We start from the raw sequence: 23,453 nt of genomic DNA on the forward strand, positions 1-23,453 counted from the left end.
TCAGAGCTATTACTTGGATTTTAACACCGCAGATATGATGCATTACTAGTAAAAGCTGAGCAAAGTCCAAAGGAAGGAAAGAAATAAAAATTTTTCATTGCTTGTTTTTCTAAGGAGTGGAAATGTCTCAATTATACCTAACAACTTTATGCTATTTTAAACCTAAATTTATCAGAAGTTTAAGACGAAATAGAGTATTGGGAGCACCACTGCATATATTATGCAAAGTCAAATTGCATGAAGTGTGACAATGGCAAAATACTTTCTTTTGATGGTTAGTTACAGCTATCTTCTTGGATTAGAAATTACAGTGTAGATGACAAAAACAACAAAACAAACTTTCCTCTTCACTTTTTCTTGGTGTAATGGCATCATTATATCAGATAAATCAAATGAAACCCCAAGCCCAACTTGTTAAGTGGGTGGTAAGTGGTTGAAGAAAATTACAGTACTCTTATGGATGCTAAGCACAGGTTTTATTTCCTTCTAAGCCAGAGCATAATTTCGAAAGGTGCTTCAATAACAAAAAACCCCTCCCTTACAAATGCATGCTGAAAATATTTTAATCAGAAATCTGATTTGTAATACTTCTAAAATTAAGACTATAATTATTAAGCGGTGTCCTTCATACCAGTTGCCAGTCACAGTTTTCCCAAAACTTAAGAGACTGCAATCAAAAAAACTCCAGATCCGCATTTTAGAAGCCTCAAAAAAAAAAAAAAAAAAGAAGAAAAAAAGAGTGTATGTATCTTTTCATTTGCATAAAGAAAACACGAGAAGGGATGTTATTGAGTAATAACAATGAAAACAGTAAGTTAAGTATGTGGGATGCAGTTTGGCTGCACAGTCCAACTTTGACTGACTCTGCACCAGAGGCAGTAAACACCGGGGACTTTTTTGCCCTAAACATAGCTGTGGTGTACAAACAGGCCTTATTTCCTTGCCCTGCCTTCTGTCTTCAGGCCACCTCCCCGAGTCCTAAAGAGAGATGTCTTAGACTGTGGAGAAGGGGCAAGGGTAGGGGAAACAAATGGACAATGGGGTACAAAGATGTTTCATCACTTTTCACTCTAAGCAATAAATAATCCTTGTGTTCATGCTGTCTGTGGGCTTCAGGCAAATAGCTTCTGTGGGTTCCATTACCCATATGGACAAAAGCTAAGGCCTAGGCTATTAAAGCAAACTATGCCCACAGCATCATCTTCTCATACTGTCAAGTTTCAACCTGCATGTATGGTTTGAACCAGGGCATTATTTCTGTTTCTTTTTTAGCTTCACATCATTGTAAAGAATTATTCCATGCCATTAGATAACAAAAAGGTCTTATCTGTCTCCAAGGAAATGGTCAATCTTTTTGGATAACCTCAGAGACTATTCAGATGCATTGCTGAGAGACTGCTGACAGCCGAATTTGATACCTGGTATATTGAACAGATACATCTGGATAGAGAAGAGAAGAAACCATGTCCTACTGCTTGCAGGACAGAGGATTTCCACAAGGCTGACACTGGAAGAGTTTTCAAAAGGAATTCAAGCCATTGCCCATTTACCTATTATACTTATTAGAGCCCCTACGTTGGATTTTCAGCAGCTACTTATCTCTATGAAAAGTCCCAACAAGGAAAGCTAAGCATGACTTCTGAAAGTCAAGGCATCTGATGAAACCTGATAGGCTCTATCAGTGGTGTCTACAGTTGACAAAAGGCAAGATCTTACAGAAAGAAATTAACTTTGACAGACTGGAGAAGGAAGAACTGGAGGGGAAACTGGAGAGGAAGTGGAAGGCTTCGAGGTAAGATTTATTGATGGTTTTGGCTATCAGTCAATGCTAGTTCTGACAGCTGGCCTTTCCTCTTTATATCCAAGGGTGATGCCCATTACTGCTCTGAGCATGTAGGCCAAGGAATGGGGAGATTTCAGTATCAGAACTGCAGTTGTGAGGGCAATTTCTGGCAAGAGGACCAGAATAATAGCCCAAGCCTGGGAAATAGGTATCTGGTGATGCATCCAAAAGTTTTAGGAAACTGGAGGAGAAAATAACACCATGGGAATAAAGATTTGTCAGCTTCTTACACATATTGCTAGGGCAGGAAAATTTCCAGTCTCAAATACTTAGCTTCCCATGTGAATTGTCACTTAACGGTAAAAGAAGAAAGAAATTTTGCAGTCATAGTTTATTTAGGTTTATTGTCAAATCTAATAGTTTGACAGTTGGTAGATATAATACCCATTTTCCAGCCTATTGATATTAACAGTGTTAGAAATCTTTGATTTCTCTGGATGAAAAATACTTAAGTACAGCTTCTGCTGTCAATCAGCAATACCTTCAAAGGGGGTTAGGAAAAGTTATCAGAGAAGACGACTGAACTGGTACTTCTTAGAGAAGAGGTTATGTCACAGAATGATACAACGGTCAGCCAGCCAACGGTCATTCAACCCTCCCGTGGATCATCCATTTGATGGGATAGCAGGCACATTGAACTAACCCAGGAACCGCCCCTGGAACAAGCTATCTACCTTCTCACTGATCTACTTGCTACCGTTAGAGTGTTGTTATTTATATTGTTATTGGTTGGAAATGTAACTGTACACCGTTCTTCCTTGCAAAATTCACTCTTTTCTTTCATTGAACTATTTCCTAGGTCTGTTAGACAAAGAACAAACGGTAAACATTTTGGTACTAAAGAGGAGGAGATACAAAAGACAAGCTAGTCATGCCAAAGGTCCATTTAGTGCAATATTCTGTTTCAAGTAATGGTCCTAAATAAGTATCTCACAGAATCATTAAGGTTGGAAAAGACCTTTAAGATCATCAAGTCCAACTGTCAATCTAGAATGCGTCATAACAAGAGAAGCAGGTATGATATTATCCCCAGTTCACTTTCAGTCTACAATTATTTTAAAATCAGTGGACTTCCTAAGTCAGATGTAATTTCACTGGTTTAAATACCACCATAGTGTTTTTCTTCACCTACAAATAAAAGGTAATACAGAGAGGGATCTGTACATACGATGCAGAGGTCTCTAGAAGTTCTTTCAATGTTTATTGATTTAGAATTGCAGAATTGGTGCCAAAATGTTGGGTCATTGAAACAGTTTCAGAGAAAAACTTCCTATGTAATTGTAAATTGTAATTAGTGATGTGTCTTTAAAAAATGAGTTTGTCACAAATGGTTTCCGGATAGAAATGACAGATCATATATGCCTCACATATTAAACAACAGCCGATCCAAATTTGGCAATGATTGCGTGCCTGATGCCATTGGTATAAGATGCTTTTATAAGTTGTTCTCTGTCAACAAAACACTAAACAAAGTTTCTCAAAATTAATTTTGACATTGTAATAGGACGTTTGTACTCTATGCATTGTATGCACATAGACACTTATGCATATACAGGTAGACCATGTATACATATACCTGTCTAGAAGACACCAGTTTACCAGAATACTAATTTGTTCAGACTCCTTGTAGAGCTAATTATCAAAATTACCCCTTCTGACTCATTACATAATAGAATGGGTTCTCATTCCATAAGTTTCTTTGCATTTATTCTCTTTAAGATTTCACCTTATAGCCTACTATACTACTATATATACGCTACTACTATATATATGTACACTACTATCGTATACTACTATACTACTTTCCCCTCTCACCTTATAGCCTACTGTTTTTAACAAATTCCAATGTTTGTTGAGATAACTTATGAATGAACATCAAGCAGCAAAGCCACTGCCTAGATCACCATTAAAAATGTCTAGCATCTTCCAAACTGATCAAACTGATTATGTGAGGAAAGCAAATCAGTTTTTGACATGTTAGCACACTTAGGAAATTCTTCTTTATAGTCTACGACTTTCTCTACAAAAAGTCGGTTTTCTGACAGGGCCATTCTGCCCTACACGTCACTGCATGTAAATCTTCAACAGGAAAATTAAAAAGTCTATACAAATAATTCATTTACTGAAGACCTCAGGAGCATTTCAACATAATTGGAAAACATGATAGAAGGGATAGAGTAACCTATAAATGTATCTTAGATTTTAGTGGCAGAAATTCTGAAAGAATTATGAAGTTGTACACAGTAGCTTTAAAACAGCCTCACCAGTATATTGCTAGTGTTCTGTATCAAGGATAAAAGGTCTATGTTCTAGATCAGTCTTGGGTCAAACAATTAAAGAATTTATTTCCATTTAAAGTTTTATCCAAGCTTTTTATGTTTGATTGTGCAATACATAACCTTTAGATCTCAGTTGCTGTCCAATTTGAATAAGGGCGAGTTCTAACTTTGCTACCTGGCCTTGGCACTGAGTGGTTGAATTTTTCTCAATCTAGTATCTGTGCTCTTAAAAAATAAATTTCCCATCCTAAAAGACAGAAGGGCACTGCCCTAAAGTAGCTGTATGTTTTATACCTTACAGGCATAAAACACTTTCCTGTGCAAATTCTATCAAGTGGCAACATTAGTATTAAAACAAATTCCCCGTGTCTTTGATAGCTAAGAAATAATTCTTTCCCCATAATTTTATGTGAGATGTTCTACTAAAAATATGTAGTATTTTTATATGTAGACAGTGACTTGCAGTAGATACAATAACAGCACAACCTTGAAAACTGATACAAAAAGTTTAAAATTTCAGCATGTTAACAGTACTTTAATATATCAGATCTCTTGACTGCATAGTTGGTAGCAATAACAAGATTGCAAAGCCACCTCTGTGGCTCAAGACCAAATTTAGCTACTTTTACCCTTTTAAAATGTCATTTCAAACACGCTCATGAATCATATCAGTATTTCCTAATTGCTTATGCATATTATAATCTGATTCATTTCCCCAAGTACTAATTTAACCATTTATTACTTAATTTTATTTTTTTTTAGCAGCAGCAGTGTAGGTCTGCTGCTTGAATTATTACTTGATAAATTCTTTGTTTTCTTAACAGGAAACACAAGAAATTTAAAGTTAAATTTTCCTCTTCTTTCAGGTTGGCAACTGTTCTCACATTTTCCATTTTGCCTTAATCAATAAAATTTGGTAGAAAACCAAGTTCAATTTTTACATCATATTTCAGACAGCATCACGGTATTTAAAAAATATTTTTGTTTGGCCAAATTATATATGTTAGTCACAACAACTACTTCATTAGTTAGTGACTGCAAAGCTTGATTTCACAAGGACCAACACTTAAAAATTATCAACACTTACGTACCTGCTTCATTGTTATTCAGTAAACAGTTCTTAATGACTGTTTAGTTTCTACTCACATGAGTAGTTCTCCACATTTACTCACATGAGAACCTCTAGGCCTGTGTACAAATGTTTGGAGGAAAGTTAAGTTGAAATAAATTCCCAGTGTGAATTTAATGTGCATTAGTTAAAGAATATTAAACTCTAATGCACATGGACATGTGTTATTAAGAAAATGCATCTTGGTATCTTCACTTGATCTTCTTCCACTACTCTTACATTTACACTACATAATATTTATCTACCAGTACTGGAAACTGTGTGTTTTGGAAAACATCCGGAAAATGTGTTGGTAATGCAGTATTTCAATAAATGGAATACTTTAAATCTTATCAGATGGCCAATCTTTAGTTTGAAAGCAGTACGGTGTACCTGAGTCAGGGTGTGCCTATGTCAGTGCAAGGCCTAACTGAGTGTCTAATCACCAGGGCTTCTCTTTCAACAGAAGAAACAGTCCCATTTCAAGCAAGATCTTCTACAGTCCAGTTGAACTCTACTCGACCCACACTAGATTTTCTGTTAAACTATAGTATCATCGAAACTTGATAAACACATAAGAACTAACAGTCTTTTACTCCTAAGCGTTTACAGAGTAGAGCCACATTGGAAACTAATTAGATATTAATTTTAATGCTGCTACCAGACTGTCTTTTATTCCTGTTCTCTTTTGCCTTTTTATATTCCCACTTCATTTTTTCTACAGTATTAAAAAGGGATTATGTAATATGATGTTCTGGTGAATGCAGGACCTTTTCTACTTCCTAATAAATATTAAAAAATATTTTGCATACATCCTGTGAACAAGGCTTGTGAAATCATAATGGGATGACTTATGAACACTCATCTTTCCTATACTGAAGCATAATCTAGTCAACTGGATGGTATAGCAAATCGTCCCAACACGTTTATATTAATGCATATTTAAATGAGAATAAGAAAGAAATAGTCAAATTTATGTTAAAGACTTCTTAAGGCTTAACAGCATCTTACTAAGTATATATGTCAGCTTAATCTAATCCTCCTACATTTAACACGTTCTGTGGTCTCAGCACGGTGCCCATAATGCTCTCATCTGTTATGAGGGATTGCCTCTGATAAGTTCACCGTCAGTACTACACTTTGTTCAACAAAACTTTACATCTGGTCTTAGGATGACAGAAAGCTATCTGTCTCAAATTTGCATTACAAACCTTTAGCTTCTTTTGACATCAGTAACACCGGCTATAATAATTTCCAATAACCTGTTACAATATGCAGAGTATACATATTCCTGGTTCTCATCTTTAACTGTGTCAGGTACAAACAAATTTCTCTAATTTATTTGGACAGTTTTAAATAAATGACAATTTCTTTGCAGCAGAAAAGCACTCATCTAATCAGAGGCTCATATGAGAAGATCTGTGGCAGTATTTCCTCCTTTCACACCAATGATTTTAAGTTCTAATCAGAAAAAAGTACCTTTATTCTTTTCCATGCTTCTGCTAGAGAAGACAACACATTGCAATTCAAGATCTTAAAAGGATCATTGAAGACTATTTGCTAATCTTATGACATGACGGAATTCCACCTGAAATCCACTAAGACTGGAACAGTTAGCTCCTCAGCCATCTCTCTTGATTTCCGAGATGTGATAATTTCTGTCTTTTCCATTATAGATACATCTGTCTGATGTGTTTCACATTAAAAATATTTGAATAGCAGTGTCTCACATCCCCTGCTATGTTATTAATATTATCTTTCCTCAGCAGACAATGCATCTGATGGTAGTTGAAGACTCCAAAAGGACAGACCTACTTGTGGGATTAACAATGTTTAACACATGACGGAGATCAAACATGTCACTAACGGATCATCATACAGATGGCTAGCAACCAGCACTACCTGAGTTGAATTAATAAACGGCAACTGAAAAACTGCTCTCTCAATATCATTTGTGTTCTGGCAGCCACATTAAGGAAACAGCATTTTTTAAAAGTCTGTGTATTGGGCCTGCAGATTTTCAAGTCAAGATCAGTACTTTATCCTGTGTCCTAGTAAAATGCTGTTCTGTGTTTGAAAGACAGTTTTACCAGCTATCTGATCAGAAGCATTAATAAATTCTTATACTCACCTAGACATACTCTGCAACAGAAAGTAACCTTCGAAGGTAGTAGAAATCACCACACAGACATCCAAATACTCAAAAAATCTTAGGGCAAGTCGACAGAGACAGGTATAAGCAAGTTTTGGCCATGCTCACAGCTGACAAGACACAAACCAGTCCCATTTTGGAAGCAGTATTGTTCCCTCTTGTGACTCGCCACATTCAGATTCATGCATTCTATAAGCAGAACAAGCTTATTTGAATTTGCCTAAATATATATTATATGTATGTTTTGAATTCTATTCAGGTAACAAATTAAACTTCTGGGTAACGTAAAACATGCCTTTTTTTCTCCCTTGGTCCTGAATCCAGATTCAGGAAGAAGGCCAAGAAGTTAATGGGCTGTTGTAGATGAAACATGAGGACCACCTTAAGGCTCAAGAGGAAAACAGGAATACCCTATAGGAAACTGGAAGAAGCTGTGGTCATCAGAGCTTAACAATCTCTAACACCTTGGGCTGGTGTTATAGGCAGGCTAAAAAATCATGGGATTCAAAAGAAAGACCTGATATTAATTGTGGTATATTACATCTGTGAAGTACACTAAAGAACACACGCAACTGAAGACTGCCACTAACAATCGAGAAGCTAAAACATAGACTGTGTCATCTTGCTTATGGACACTGTCTAGGGGATACTGAAATGAATGGGAACATCTTGGAGACCTACTACAGTGTTTTTTTAACTGAGAGTTAATGTATAAGTGTGAGTACATTTTAAATTATGAGAAGTATGATTATAATAATAGTACGAAAGACAGTCAAGGGCATAGTTCAGTAATATGCGGTATCCTTTGGAAAGCTGAGGAGGTCTCACTGGAGACTAAACGCCTTTCAAGACACATACTAGCAGAACACTTAAATATGTCTCTGTCTTAAAAATATATTAAAAATTAGTCTTTTGATTTTGAATCAGAAACTGTAAATATATAATAGTCTTATGTCCGATTGAAACTATCAGTAAGACACATTTCAGCAACAATTTTAATTTGAGAAATTATTTTCAAATAGATAGCATGTTTCTTCTTGCCATTACATGAACTTTCTGGAAATTATTCTTACGTGGAAAAAAGTTATTTTTAAATTCTTCATCAATTAATTAGTGCTACTTGTAAATTTAATGTATTCTATATATTCTACAAATTTGCAAGAATGTATTTCTTACCAGTGGGGATAATGATAAAATTGCTATAGTGACAGGAATTATGACAGTGCAGAGATCTGAACACAACCAGAAAGAATATATGACAATCACAACAAATCTTTCTATATCTATGCCATTAGTAGTATAACATGAATGGAACTGAAGCAAATTTTTATGCACACAATGTATACATTATATTGAGCAATATATTTAATAAAGGAAATTAAATTTATTTGCAAGTAATTATTCTACAGCCTGAGGAATATCAGAAAGAGAGCAGGCAAAACAGTAATGTTAATCCCATGCCAGGAACATGTTTTTTCAGGTTTCCTTTTAGCTCCTCAACAAGATGTAGTAAAAACAACAACATTCTGTCAGACTATATGTTCATTCCTTGCTTCCTGGATTAAATATGCTTATTCTATGCCACATTTTTATAGCTTTCAATTCCTGTACTTTAAATCTATTAAACAATGTCAAGTTGAATTTTCTTCAAAAACTGCTGCAGGTTAAGAAAAAAAAATAGGACAGTAGAATATTTGAGGGCTAACATTTATGTCAGCTAATTAATATGGATCAGTTGTGGTCTGCAAGGATTTTTAAAGTGCATGCATGCTTGAGATAAATATAGACTAAGGATCTGATTTTGTTCCCTCTCAAATTCGTAACAAAGCTCTTACTGATTTCAATACATGTATGGTTTACCAGTTTTGTAGGCTTGACAGATAAAATAAGCTTTTGTGCTCTTGCATAATGTTAGTTGTCCCAAATTGATAAATAAGTTGGTTAGAAACTAGCCCATGTTCAAAACTGGACATCCTCTAATCTAGAGGAAACAACACCGTTTCCTTATTTTAAAACATTATTATTTCATTATTTATTCTCAACAGAGTGCCTGGTAGCACACAGAATTGGGTTACTTGAACATAGTTCTAGATCATGACAAAAACAGTCTACCAAACAGACAACTGTTCAAAGACTTTTATGCAAAAGATTCATTCTCCCTATGTTTGAACCTGAGGTGGCTGGATTTCTGAGCAACTTCTCTTTCATGGAATCACTGAATAACTCAGACTGGAGTGAGATCACCTAATCCAACCTCCTTCTGAAAGTCAGGTTAGCTGTGAGATCAGAACAAGTAATCCAAGGCTTTATCCTGTTTGGACTTCAAAATGTCCAAGAACAGAGCCTTTCTATATGCATGCCTGGTAACCAGAAAAAGAACAAACATATCTTAATCATAGAATCATAGAATAGTTTAAATTGGAAAAAACCTTTAAGATCATTGAGTCCAACCATAAACCTAGCACTGCCAAGCCCACCACTAAACCATGTCCCTAAGTGCCACGCCTGCACGTCTGTTAAGTACCTTCGGGGTGGGGACTCAACCATTTCCCTGGGCAGCCTGTTCCAGTGCTTGACAACCCTTTCAGTGAAGAAATTTTTCCTTATATCCAATCTAAACATCCCCTGGCACAACTTCTTGTCCTATTGGGAAAAGAGACTGACACACACCTCGCTACAACCTCCTTTCATGTAGTTGCAGAGCGATAAGGCCCCCCCTCAGCCTCCTTTTCTCCAGACTAAACAACCCCAGTTCCCTCAGCCGCTCCTTGTAAGACTTGTGCTCTACACACTTAAGCAACTTCATTGCTCTTCACTGGACACACTCCAGCACCTCAATGTCTTTCTTGTAGTAAGAGGCCCAAAAAGTCATGGCAGTCAGGTGAAGTCCCTGGAGACTGGAAAAAGGGAAACATTGCACCTATTTTAAAAAAAGGGTAGCAAGGAGGACCCTGGGAACTACTGACCTGTCAGCCTCACCTCCGTGCCTGGGAAGATCCTGGAACAGACCCTCCTAGAAGCTATGCTAAGGCACATGGAGGACAGGGAGGTGATTCCAAACAACCAGCATGGCTTCATCAAGGGCAAGTCCTGTCTGACCAACTTAGTGTCCTTCTACGATGGAGTGACCACATCAGTGAACAAGGGAAGAGCTGCCGATGTCATCTGTCTGGACTTCTATAAGGCCTTTGACATGGTCCCCCACAACATCCTGCTCTCTAAATTGGAGAGATATGGATTTGATGGGTGGACTTTTGGGTGGATGAGGAATTGGTTGGATGATCACATCCAGAGGGTAGCGGTCAATGGCTCAATGGAGATCAGTGACGAGTGGCTGTCCCTCAGGGGTCCATATTGGGACCAGTACTTTTTAATATCTTCATCAATGACATAGACAGTGGGATCGAGTGCACCCTCAGCAAGTTTGCGGATGACACAAAGCTGAGTGGTGCAGTTAACACTCCTGAGGGATAGGATGCCATCCAGAGGGACCTGGATAAGGTCGAGGAACGGGCCTGTGTGAACCTCATGAGGTTCAACAAGGCCAAATGCAGGGTCCTGCACTTGGGTCAAGGCAACCCCCAGTATCAATACAGGCTGGGGGATGAAGGGCTTGAGAACAGCCCTGCCAGGAAGCACTTGGGGGTACTGGTGTACCAGAAAAGCTGGACATGAGCCAGCAATGTGCACTCATAGCCCAGAAGACCAACCGTATCCTGGGCTGCATCAAAAGAAGCATGGCCAGGAGGTTGAGGCAGGTGATTCTGCCCCTCTGCTCTGGTGAGACCTCACCGGTAGTACTGCGTCCAGCTCTGGAGCCCTCAGCACAGGAAACATATGGACCTGTTGGAGCAGGTGCAGAGGAGGGCTGCAAAAATGATCAGAGGGCTGGTTGTTCAGCCTGGAGGAAAGAATCAGGCTCCAGGGAGACCTGATTGCAGCCTTCCAGTACTTAAAGGGGGCCTGTAAGAAAGATGGGGACAGACTTTTTAGCAGGGCCTATTGAGAAAGGACAAGGGGTAATGGTTTTAAACTAAAAGAGGGTAGATTTAGACTAGATAGAAGGAAGAAATTTTTCACAGTGAGGGTGGTGAAACACTGGCAGAGGTTGCCCAGAGAGGTGGTAGATGCCCCATCCCTGGAAACATTCCAGGTCAGGTTGGACAGGGCTCTGAGCAACCTGACCTGGTGAAGGATGTCTCTGCCCACAGCAGGGGGTTGGACTGGATGACCTTTAAAGGTCCCTTCCAACCCAAAGATTCTATGATTCTACAGCTGAACACAGTATTTAAGGTGCAGCCTCACCAGTGCCAGCACAGGGAGACAATCACTTCCCTAGTCCTGGTGGCCACACTATTTCTGATACAAGCCAGGATGCTATTGACCTTCTTGGCCACCTATCCTTGACAGGCATTTCTAAAATATATTCTTCCAATTAAACCTTATGTAGAAGTAAACAAAAATTACCTTACACTTAGTATTAACACCCGGTTTCTGTCATCATAAGTCTTACCTGTTTGTAGTGTTTCAGCATCAAAGACACTCTCCTTGAAGAAAGCTCTAAAAGACAAAGGACTTTCACTGCGGTCTTCTGAAAGTTTCTCAACAGCTTGTCTAAACATAGCAACTAAGTCATGAAGAGGTCCATCTAAATCAAGTTGAGAAGTGGATGGTGAAATCAAGCTCAGACGTACAGAGATCGATGCACAAGATGCAGAACTAGACTCCACAGATTCACACTCAATTTGGAAGCCTTCTGACAACATCTTCATTGCAAAATGTCTTCTTTGGAGTGGATCGTCAACTACTGCAACAACATGCCATTCAATGGCAGCATCTCTGGGTAGGTGAGATATTACAACCACAGCAAGCAACCCACACACTGCAGTTACATCATGATACACCTCTGAATCTTCAACCTAAAAGATAAACAAAACATTGTGCATATTACAGAGCTGGTAGAAATTAATGTTGCTCATATTCAGCTGAGCTGAATGTACAGTACAGTTATTTCATGGAGACTGTTTTTCTCCTAAACATTCCTGAGCATGAAACGTCATCCTGAGCAATTCCAAATCTGTCTGACAGTTAATATCTGCTAATTTTTGTAATCTCAAACTACTATTATGCCTGTACCGTTTTAAAAAAATGCTGATTATAATGTATTTTGCACTCATTTTGCAATCAAAAAAAAGTCTTTTTGCATACAGTAACTTTTATCAGTACCAATGGTATTCGAAGAATAGAAATGGTAGGAACTACCGAAACCACAGAAATGAGTTAGTAAAGCACATAAGGTTTACTTTAAAAGTTGGAGTACTAAAGATACAGTTCAGATACAGTTCTGGTAGTTCTGAACAGGATAATGATCTTGAACAAACCCCTTAGAAGATAAAACTTGTTTTCTTAATAGCAGAGCTCATTTAGAAAGTATATTTAAATTGTTTTCACATCAGCCAACACATCTAATTAGCTAACTTGGTAAGCTAACTCTGAGTAACTGAGTTCCTTTTCTTCTGACGGTATTAAAGAAGGTGGGACAAGCTTTCTACTTACTTTGAAAAAATTTTAGTATAAATTGCACTGTAGCATATTAAGAGGTATGTGAAGTGAACATAATGTTTCAAAACACTGAAACACTCTTCCATGAGACAGAGGAAGAAATTGTGAATTTGTATCCATTCCAACCCAAACTAATCGTACCTATGTGCATTAAATAGCATTACCTTTGAATCTTAACAAACCTAAGATGAGTTCATGAAAGAATTACCTTGTCCCTGTATTGTTGCTATGTATTCAATTGTTCTTCATATGAATACAAACAAAACCAACCTTAGAGCTTTAAAGTAGGAACAATACATTGCAGTGGGTTGACTCCATCCAGCAGCTAAGCTCCACAGAGCTGTTTGCTTACTCTTTCCCTCCCCAACAACACAGGTGAGAAAACTCATGGATCAAGATATGATTTAATAAGTGAAGAAAAAAAGGAAGAAGAAAGGAGAAAACCGAAACAAGCGATGCAAAGGCTATTACTGAACACCTCCCCACCAGCAGACTGATACCCAGCTAGACTGGGTATGCAATGGCTATCCTCCCAAAGACCACTCACCCTAGTTTTTATGGCTGAAGATGATGTTCTACTGAATGAAATATCCCTTTGGTCAGTTGAGGTCAGCTGTCCCTGCTGGTTCCCCTCCCAGCTTCTTGTGCACCCTCACCCTGCTCACTGGCAGGGGAGTGTGACAGAGACAGCCTTGACACTGTGTAAGCACTGCTCAGCAATAGCTAAAAACCCTGGTGTATTATCCGCGCTGTTTTGGTCACAAATGCAAACCACAGCACTGTACAGTTTGCTATGAAGAAAGTTCACTCCACCACAGCCAAAACCAGTACACACATTTAGGTCTGCTGTTACCTTATATTACCTTATATACCTCATACTCCTATTATGTATATGACAAGGACTATTTATGGAAACCAACCCATTTTATGATATACATACTCTCAAAAAGTATGAATTTACATCAACTTACCAGCTTTTTTTTTTTTTTTAAACAACTGTTCAAACTGTTGAACAGCTGAAATACTTATTCTGGCCAGCAGGTTATTTTTTTTTCTTACTTTTCTCTCCATTTTTATGGAAAGACAATATATTAGGCATTTTTATTTTTAGTGACTTACACATTCTTCTTTGTGTACACAGGTGATAACTTTTTTTATATATCAATTTGCTTATACTGCAGTATATACTGGTAATATTGTCCATTGCCTGACCTCTGAAAGGAAAAATAATAACAAGGCAAACCTGTCATTTTGCCTGAAGTCGATAAGGCCATATAACTCGCAGTACCTTCAATTCAGAAGCTCAATTTTCATCCACTCGCTCTCAACTTTGAGAGGAAGAAATAATGACAGGTTACAGGCACTTTATTTCAAAATTCACTCACAGAGTTATTGACAAGCATTTTGCACAGAATATCCTTGATGCTTGACCCTCGTGAGCTGTTTACATGAAAAATGCACTTACCTCTATATTAACGATAGTGGTGTCTAATTCTATACCGAACATGTAGCAATTGCTTTAGCATTTCTGTTTTTGATATGTGAACAAAAATAGGGATAATTTGTCTGAAATTGCAGTCACTTCAGTCATAATAAAATCTCACCGAGTACTGTTTGCTTTCAGTACTTTCATTAGGCTAGCTGGGGCTGTTATTAAGGTACCAACACATAAATGTTATATTAGCACTTAACAGGAGGAGCACAGTATTCTCCTTTAGGAGATGAATTCTAACCTTGTCAATATAATTCTGCTCTCAGTGCTGTAAAACAGTTTGAAAAGATGAAATACTAGAGCTTTGCACTGAGGAAAAAAAAAAGTCATGCTCATTCAGGCTTAAAGGCCACTTTGCTGGCCCAAGGTGCTGAGGTACTGTTTAGAAAAAAAGTCTAAAGAAGCTCTCTCAGGTCACATTCAAACACCAAGACAAACTTTTCTACTTCCCTGTACTTGTCTTAGGTTGTTAAATCAATTACTCACTATTTCTGCTTGCCTTCAGCTGCCATTTAGAATACGGAGAACTACATGAAAATTAAGGCCAGAACAAAGTACATTTCCAAATTTAACAAATGAGAATCATTCTGAGTGAAAGACTATTCATGGTGCACCCGTACAGTACCATAGCACTCATAACCTTTAACTTCAGAGTTTGCACAAAGCACAAGTGATGGAGCTACTGGGGACTAATAATATTTCATCAGCTGCTAGAGAATCTTACAGAAATACTTCTAACAATGACCTCTCCTGACTTATTTTCAAGAAATCACTGACATTTGTCTTGTACATGGAAGCTGCATTTGTGAGTTACCTTTCAGAAATTTACAACTGTCTTAAACAGCTGAATATCTAGTAAAAGAGGATAAATATAGAAGATCTGCCAAGAAATTCTAATCATATGATGCTGGAACAATATAAGTAAGTATTAAGAGTGAAAATGAAGAGGAATTATTTTATGACTAAGTTGCTCCTTACAATTGATTCTGCTCTCTCATCAATGAGATCCAGGACTTTTGGCAGACAGCTGTTGTACTACAAAGGAAAACATGTTTTTAGGGTTCTTGCCCAAGGATACTGTTGTAGACTGTTCTGTAAAGGAGCACAGGTTTTGGCATACCCCTACATCTTTACAGTCCTGGGGGGAAAAAAGACTGAGGTAGAAGAAGAAGCAGTTTGGCTTGTAGTTCTTGAAAAAGAAGTGACAAATAATTATTGGGAACCCTTGTAAAATTTTTATTATTGAGAGATGAGAAAACACTGTTGGGCCCAACACTGCTGAAAGCCGTGATTCCTTCAAGCATGGTTGACCTGAATTTTACAAATCTTTGCAAATTTCGTTAGGTTGTAGGTGTAGCTGTCATCTAAAGGTATTTGTCCTTAAACACTTATTTCCTAGCTATCAGTATTCAAATGGTTTTCAATTCATGGGAGATGGTCTACCTGTTGAAGACCCCCATTTCCAGTTGTTAGCTTTTCCACAGGATTTAATCCTTTCTAAGGACAAATACTGCAAGGTAACTTGGCACCAGGAAAAGTTCGGATGCCGTAAAGGAAAATGAGCAGATTGTAAAGGTCTGACTGCTGAGATAATATGGAGACAGATGCTACTTCTGTGCTACACTTTTACACGATCTGATTCAAAGAGGGCTGGGGAAGGATGACAGGTAACATTCTTTCACTGTGGAGGAGACAGCCTCTGAAAATACATGACTCTCTAACAATGTCTTCTTTCAGGAATGGATGCAAACTGGATCATCTCAGAGGCCACACTAGGACAGGATTCTGATTCTGTCATGCTATGAAATGGTAGATCCCAAAACTTTGGACAAAGATTTGATATGACAAGTGATTTAGCTCTTACTGAATCTCATGTTAGACTGTCCTCAGAACATGATTCATAATATCTTCCCTTTGTCAACAGCATCATCTGCTACTCAATTTATCAAAGGCCCCAGGAAGTTTGGAAAAGGAAGCCAAAAAGTAGATTTTTCTTTATCTGTATTTCTTTTCTTTATCTATATAGATACATGCATTGTATCTATATAATTCTCTATACAGAGGACTATGAACACTCTCATTTTTTAACACTTTACTTTGAAAAAAACAACTCAACAAAGGACTTTTCCCACCATGAAGAAAATACTGATTTTTTTTGGTGATACTATACATATTTCAGTAACTCAGAAGGTACGGAGTAGATTTTAGGAGGATTGAGAATGTGACTGTTATTTACCTGACATTTTATAATACCAAAGCAGGTTGATGCCACATTGCTGTAAACACTGAGAAGAGGGCCTTGCTAAGCTAAGTAACATCCTGGCAAGTCTTCACGGACTGGCTAATAAAGAATCACAGCAGTTGACAGCAGTCAAGAAAGCAAGTAAAACGTTATGAATTCTTAGGAAAGGAATAGAGAACAAAGTAGGTAGCATTATGCCACTGTAGAAATTCACAGTTCACCTGCACCTTGAGTAAGATACAACTCTGGATCTCCCAGGTGAAAAATGACATATTGGATCCAGAATGTGTTCAGAGGAGGATAACAAGGAAGATCAAAAGCTCTGGAGGGTCTGACTGGAAATGTTCTTCAGCCTTCTTAAGGAGAATATGACAGAAGTTTACAAAATCATACATGACATAAGAAGGATGGATAGGGATAAGAATTGATTTTGCACGCTTGTCTTTCTGTACAAGAAGTACGGATCATCAAATGACGTTAGTAAGAGCATGGTTTCAAAAAGAACGATGGTGGGTGACACCTGGAATTCCTTGATGGAGAATGTTGTGGTTGCAAGAACTTTACAGGGATTCAAGGGAAGCCTGAACAAGTACTCAGAATACAGATTCAGTGGGGATTATAAAAGAGACATATTAAAATTCTTAGTTAATTCTTAATTTATAAAATAGTTAATAATTTATATAGAATTAATGATTTACGTAACTATTAACATTAATTAATTTAAATATGAATTAAAATAGTTTGAGGTTGGGAGAATATTAGACTGGATATATGCTTTTCCTGATTTTACTATTCACATCTGCTTAGGGCTACCGTTTGAAGTCAGATTACTAGGTAGAACCTACACCATTATGGCTATTCTTAAGTTATTACATAAGAATCTATGCTTATGCTGATACCAGTGGTGTGTTTGGCGAAGAAGAACAACTGGGCTTTCTTGACTGGACTGGTTGGGTTTTCACAACTAGCCCCTTCCAAAGACTAGTTCCTTCCAGTATTTCTGTAATTCTAAGAGAGTTTTACGTTAATCTGTGATATTCCAGACTGATTTTATAGATGAATGGTGAACACAGAGTCAAGCAGAAGAATGCAGATAACAGCTTTGAAGTGCTACTTCAGCTAGTTGAACAGAGGTATTGGCATCAGAATATTGGTCTGGAAGAAGTGGGAGTTTGATGCAGTTACTCTTGGCCTCTTTCCGAGAAAAAAAAATGCTTCCTCTTCTTGTGTTTTCCCAAAGCAGAATCACAGAGAACTTGAATCCCACTTTTAGTGGGGCACACAATATCTTCAGTCCCTGCTTATACTGACAGAGACAGCACAGACAACCAAACACAACAGAGAGTGCCGAGCAGGAGGTTTGTCTGCTTTAGGCACAGGAATGGGGATCTTGAGTCCTATGACACAGGAGCCACCCAGACAGTCCACTATGTTTTAACCCCTCCAACGAGGTTGTGCGATTGATGCTTAACTGAAATCTGCGAAAGTATAAGGATGATTGGCTGGAAATAGAAGGGGTCAAAGGGTTTGCCTGAAAACTTATTGAAGGCCACAGTACTACAGTTATGAAATGACATCCAGCTCAGTAAGGTATCTAATAAAAAGAAATGAGAATGGGAACTCTTGCTATATTCAAGCATAGGCTGAAGCTGAAAAGGCAGCTTGGTAGAAACATTCCTTAGCTAACACTTTTATAACATGTTTAATGCAGAAATACAAGCCCTTTCATATCACAAGAAGGAAAGTTAACAACAGAGGCTGTCAGTTGGTTTTTTAAACTTGTAATTAACTGGTATCTCTACATTAAAGCAAACCGGTTATCTGAACTGCTCTGTGCACAATGCTTTCCTAAGCTCTGCTCAGGTACAAGAAGTTATCATATTGGTTCACAGCATTACCAAGTCCTTAAATTTTGTACGGCTTAGATCTTAGTAAAGAATCACTTGATTTTCATCGCGTATATTCAGGAGAGCTACAGAATACTCTTACACTAGTGAATGCCTAATGCAATGAGTATAGTTAAATGAAAAATGCTGGGCTGTAAGGGTTGTAAACTAACTTACACAGAGTGTGGTTTAAAAAAGAACTTCTCTAAATAATGGTGTTTGCTTTCATTAAAAAAAAAAAATCAAAGGTAGACCTATTAAAATTCTGATGAAAAGACAGGAACAATGAGTATAGAACAAACCTGTACTCCATTGTATAAGCATTTAACTATTTTACTTTACTTTAATCAATAAGGGTACACATTTCAGCTATTAACATTCACCATATAAATTTGTTTATTTTGACTATCATCCATTTGTTCCAAACGAGAAATATTCTTTTTGTTGGGTGAATAAAGACTAAGGTCTACCTGCCTCACAGCTGAATATGGAATCAGGCTATGAGAGACAGAGATGAATGCATAATCGCTATCTCTACAAAGAATTGACTTGGAGAACAAAAGAAAGAGACTATGATGCTACTTTTAGAAGCTGAGTTTATGAAAAACTTCTATGGTTATGGTCTATGCATTATTACACCATTATAGAGGCAAGATTAATGTGCCTTTAAATAATACATTTAAAATTTCTTTTACCCTGCCTGCATTAAAGAGTGCATCAAACTCCTGAGATCCAGTTTAAGCTTTGTTAGAGAGTCCCTCACAACAATAGGTTTATGACTTTAAAAAGTAAAGATTCCACAAGGAAAACTGCATAAAAATAAAAATGTCAATTCCTGAAGAAAGTAGGATAGAAGCAATCCTTTTCAACACCCTAGTTTGTCTAATAAATAGGCCATGCAATCCTGGTATAACACACCAGAATTCAAAGAATGAATACCACAGTGTTTTATAACAATAAAATTGTCACGAATATTCTTTTTGCAAAGCTTACAAAAATAAGAAAGTCTGTCATTTAGTATTTCTTCCTGAAATAAAACAGATTATTTGCTGCATGCCAAAAATACATTAACACAAGACTGACAGACTAAAAATGAGGTCTTATAAACCTGAATATTTATCATGCAATAAATAATGTCAATATAAAAAGAACCAAGTTCTTAAGAAATTTTAGTCCTCTTTACTTCACAATATGTTGGACAAAGCTGACGGTAGTTCAATTACCACTGTGTCATGTAGAAACTATTTTGTACAATGTCAACTGGAAAATTGAGCCTGTCCTTACTTGGTGTTACTGAACCAGGGAAAATCTAGAGAAAAGAACAAGGTAGTTCTTTATTCTTTGTGTCAGCATCTGATAGCACATTTTGCACAATAATTTATTTTTTATACAGTCTTTATCTATCTTTAAAAAACAGAAACAGAAAAAAGGGGAAGTAGATACAGGGGAACAAATATGGGTATAGAAATTGAGAGGCAGTAGTTATTTCTAAGGGTACTTTTAATGAATTTATTTTTAATTCAAATGGATTTCAAATTAACGTCATCTCTCAATATAAAGACTATATTTCCACATGCTGGCATTTGGAAAAAACCCCCAACAAATTAAGTTTTCTTCATAATAACTGTGAAAAATTCTGCATGCAGGTATGGTAGCAATGTGAAATTAATTACTAGATATGAAATGGTCAGCAATTAACACGCCAAGCACAACAGCTTAACTGTTGTTAACTCTCTTGTCACAGAGAGGCATTTTGCAGGTGAATAAAATAAGCATACATCAAGCTATATTAGCAAGAGTATAGGAAAACTGAAATCTATACAATATATTGCTGGTTATTATTAGGATTTGTCAAGGTGATGGGATAAAATTTTATGGTAGTCAACCAAGAATGTCAGAAGAAACTACCACAAAAATTAACTAACATCACTCTTAGGGCCCAAATCCCACCATAAATCGAGCACAAATTCGATTTTATAAGTTGAAACAGCTTTTTGGTGCATAAAGGATATGTTTAAGTCTTTGCAGAATCAAAACTTTCATGATGAATGGTCTCTAAATAGTACGACTGTAAGTATAGGTAAGCATTATATAAAAAACATAAGCAAATATGGAAACTCATGAAAATAGAAAGAGTTCATAAGAAGTCAGATCAATACCTATACATGATCTACACCTTATATTACTCAAACAGAATAATTTAGCAACTTGCTCTTCTATCTTTTACTGTTATTGTCAACAGAGGCCAAGAAGTGGCATAAATTTTTGACACTCCTATGTGATAGACAAAAGGGCTCAGATGAAATTGAAGACCTAACCTTACAGACTCTTTTTTGATTATATTTAGTACATAAGGACATCATTTGCTTGTTAATTTTGCTTCTCTTTTCTATTGTTGGATCTCTGTTTTTTCATCCTTTCATTTCAGAAACTGAGAAGATCTGTGACATGATCAAAATAAGAGCAATCAGTACCGCATTTCCATGAAGACATGGTCAGCTTTGAACGAGTCTCTAGAACAAATAAACAACTGAAAGCCTGAAGACTGTATACAAAGTCTGTAACAACTAGGCTAACACTTCTGCTTTCTGGACTTACCAACCTGGAAGTTTTCTGGAAAAGCTCAAATAATTACTTATTAGAATAAATTGAAAGAAATATAGAAAATGCAAACTGGCCTGCTGGAAGAAAGACACAGACCTCTGCATGCACAGAAATGGAGAATAATCTCCTATTTAAGACTGAGACTTCCATTTTTGCTTGATTTATCGGGTGTCACAATCTTGTTTTATCCCATTATCTGAAAGCACAGTCTCAATAGTCCCATGGACTTACGAGTTTTTCAGCTACCCACTGAATTTTATACACTTCAATCTCTCTTCAAAATACATTTCATAATTGTATGTGACAATTATGCCACCATCAGAGCAAAATAAAGATTTTAAAATGTTGGATAATCAGCTATGGGAAGCATGTGATAATATCAAATGAAAAATATACAATACCATATTTCCCACATTTTTAGATGGTTATAAACCTCAGCTATAGCACTGATTATTCAGAGATTCAAAGGACTGCAATGAATGTGTCTGGACCGAGAATCTGAGAAGCACAGGACTGCCAGCATGGCTGTCAAAGGGCCATAATGCCTGAAATTCAGAATTAGACAATGAACATTAACTTCAAAAATTGGTATGACTGCTTGAAGGAGATTTTCCCTCTTACTGGGCCCTTAATTGCTCCCACTTATAGATAATGAGACAGATTAAGCCTAACTTTTCTTTATTCTGGTTGGTTTGGGTTTTTTTGGGGGGTGGTGGTTTCAGTTTTTGGTTTTGTTTTGTATGTTTGGTTTTTTTGTTTTGTTTTGTGTTTTGTTTCCTGAAGTAACTGTTTATGGCTTCAGCATAACGCTTCTTATACAGTATGAATACCTTTATTTTTTTCCCTAAGTCAAAGCAGTTAGGAAAGGATTTTCACTTTTGTTAAGTATATAGAAGCCTTTGGTTTTTTGGCTTATTCTGCAGAAGTAGTCATGTTACCACGTGTACTTACCAACCTGATAAACACCCTTCCTACTGCATGGGAAGCTCGGCCTCTCAGTTCTCATCCTGTGGCATAAAGTAAACTCTTAAGGTCTGATATATTTTAGTCTAAGTATACTCACAGGGTTCAAAATAGGAATTTCTGGGTGAAATGTAATGGTCTGTGATATACAGGTCAGACTAAATGATCTAATGGTGCCTTCTGGCTGTACAAACTGCTCGAGCTATGAAATCTGTTTTACCCACTACTTACACTCAGTCTTTCCACCAGCCTGAACTCTAAAAACCCACACTGAGAAGGCAACCATCTTATTCATTATGGCTTTTAATATCCCTTGCTGATAGTTTTAAATTTTTATACAGTCCTACCTGTCGGGCTCCCTTTTATGTGTTCTCATAGTTACAGATACAATTTCGTAAGCAAAATATCTAAACAGTAAGCATAATAGAAATGAAACAGGTTAAAGCTTATTAGCAGTAGGGAGCAGATGTAGCGGAATTCTGCCAGTTCCCCTGCATTTCCTCCCCAGCAGGGACTTTCTGTCAAGCTGTGAGTTAGTTCTATACGGTAACGCAGGCTGCTCTTACTGCAATTGCACCTTCCTGTACCTCGCTATTGTACTAAAAATTCACTTTGATTTTTGATTTCTTCCTTCGTAATAGTAATATTTAAAGCAGTTCCTGTAGAGCTAAATGTAAATTCAAGCACTGCATGCTAGATGCTCAAAAGGGCATGAAAAGGTAAAATTGATAAGAAAATAATTACGTATTGAAAAGCTGTTTTATTTGCTCTAGAGGTACTTTCTCTCAACAAACTAAAGAAAGGTTCCTGAGCCAACAGATAACCAGTTAATGACTGAAGTTAAGATTCCTTGAAATGCCTCTCAAATATACATCATTCAATATATCAGTTACAACGTGGAAAAAAGATAACTATTTAAGGAACAAAGTCATAAATTGATAGCAATATAAACTGAAAGCAAATGAATTCTGCGACATGAAACATGATCACAGACTGTCACTCTGAGGGTTTTATTCTTCATGCGTAGTGTCAAAAATAAGCACTTAGGAAAGAGAGTTGAACTGAAATAAGGATGCTCAAGATGGAAAGCTTCCACTTGAAAATCATTTGAGAGCGTGTACCCAAATGGGACAGAAAATGAGAAAAGTTAATGGTCAAAATCTACTTTGTGGGCATTAGGGATAACTGATTTTATGATTTAGAATTTAAATTTCAGATACTGATTGCAAAGATGTTTTCTTTGAAAGTCTACTTTCCTTCTGAACTTTGACCTTGAGCTCTGGAACTAATTTTCAAACCAAATGTCAACTTTTACCTCACAT

At 37.0% G+C, this 23,453-nt stretch overlaps 1 protein-coding gene across 2 annotated transcripts in view; it reads right to left on the minus strand.

Moving 5' to 3' along the window:
• Window positions 1-23,453, minus strand: part of DPH6 (diphthamine biosynthesis 6) — a gene marked incomplete at both ends in the record, with an annotated part of 215,730 nt that overhangs the window by 33,493 nt on the left and 158,784 nt on the right. For both annotated transcript variants that reach the window (XM_082000737.1, XM_082000736.1), the window contains one exon: window positions 11,896-12,301. In XM_082000737.1, the coding sequence (XP_081856863.1) occupies window positions 11,896-12,301 (406 nt within the window). The remainder of the gene's footprint in view (window positions 1-11,895; window positions 12,302-23,453) is intronic.

The sequence above is a fragment of the Phaethon aethereus genome (genome assembly GCF_964289735.1).
Source record: "Phaethon aethereus genome assembly, chromosome: 5".
In the NCBI taxonomy this organism is placed as follows: domain Eukaryota; kingdom Metazoa; phylum Chordata; class Aves; order Phaethontiformes; family Phaethontidae; genus Phaethon; species Phaethon aethereus.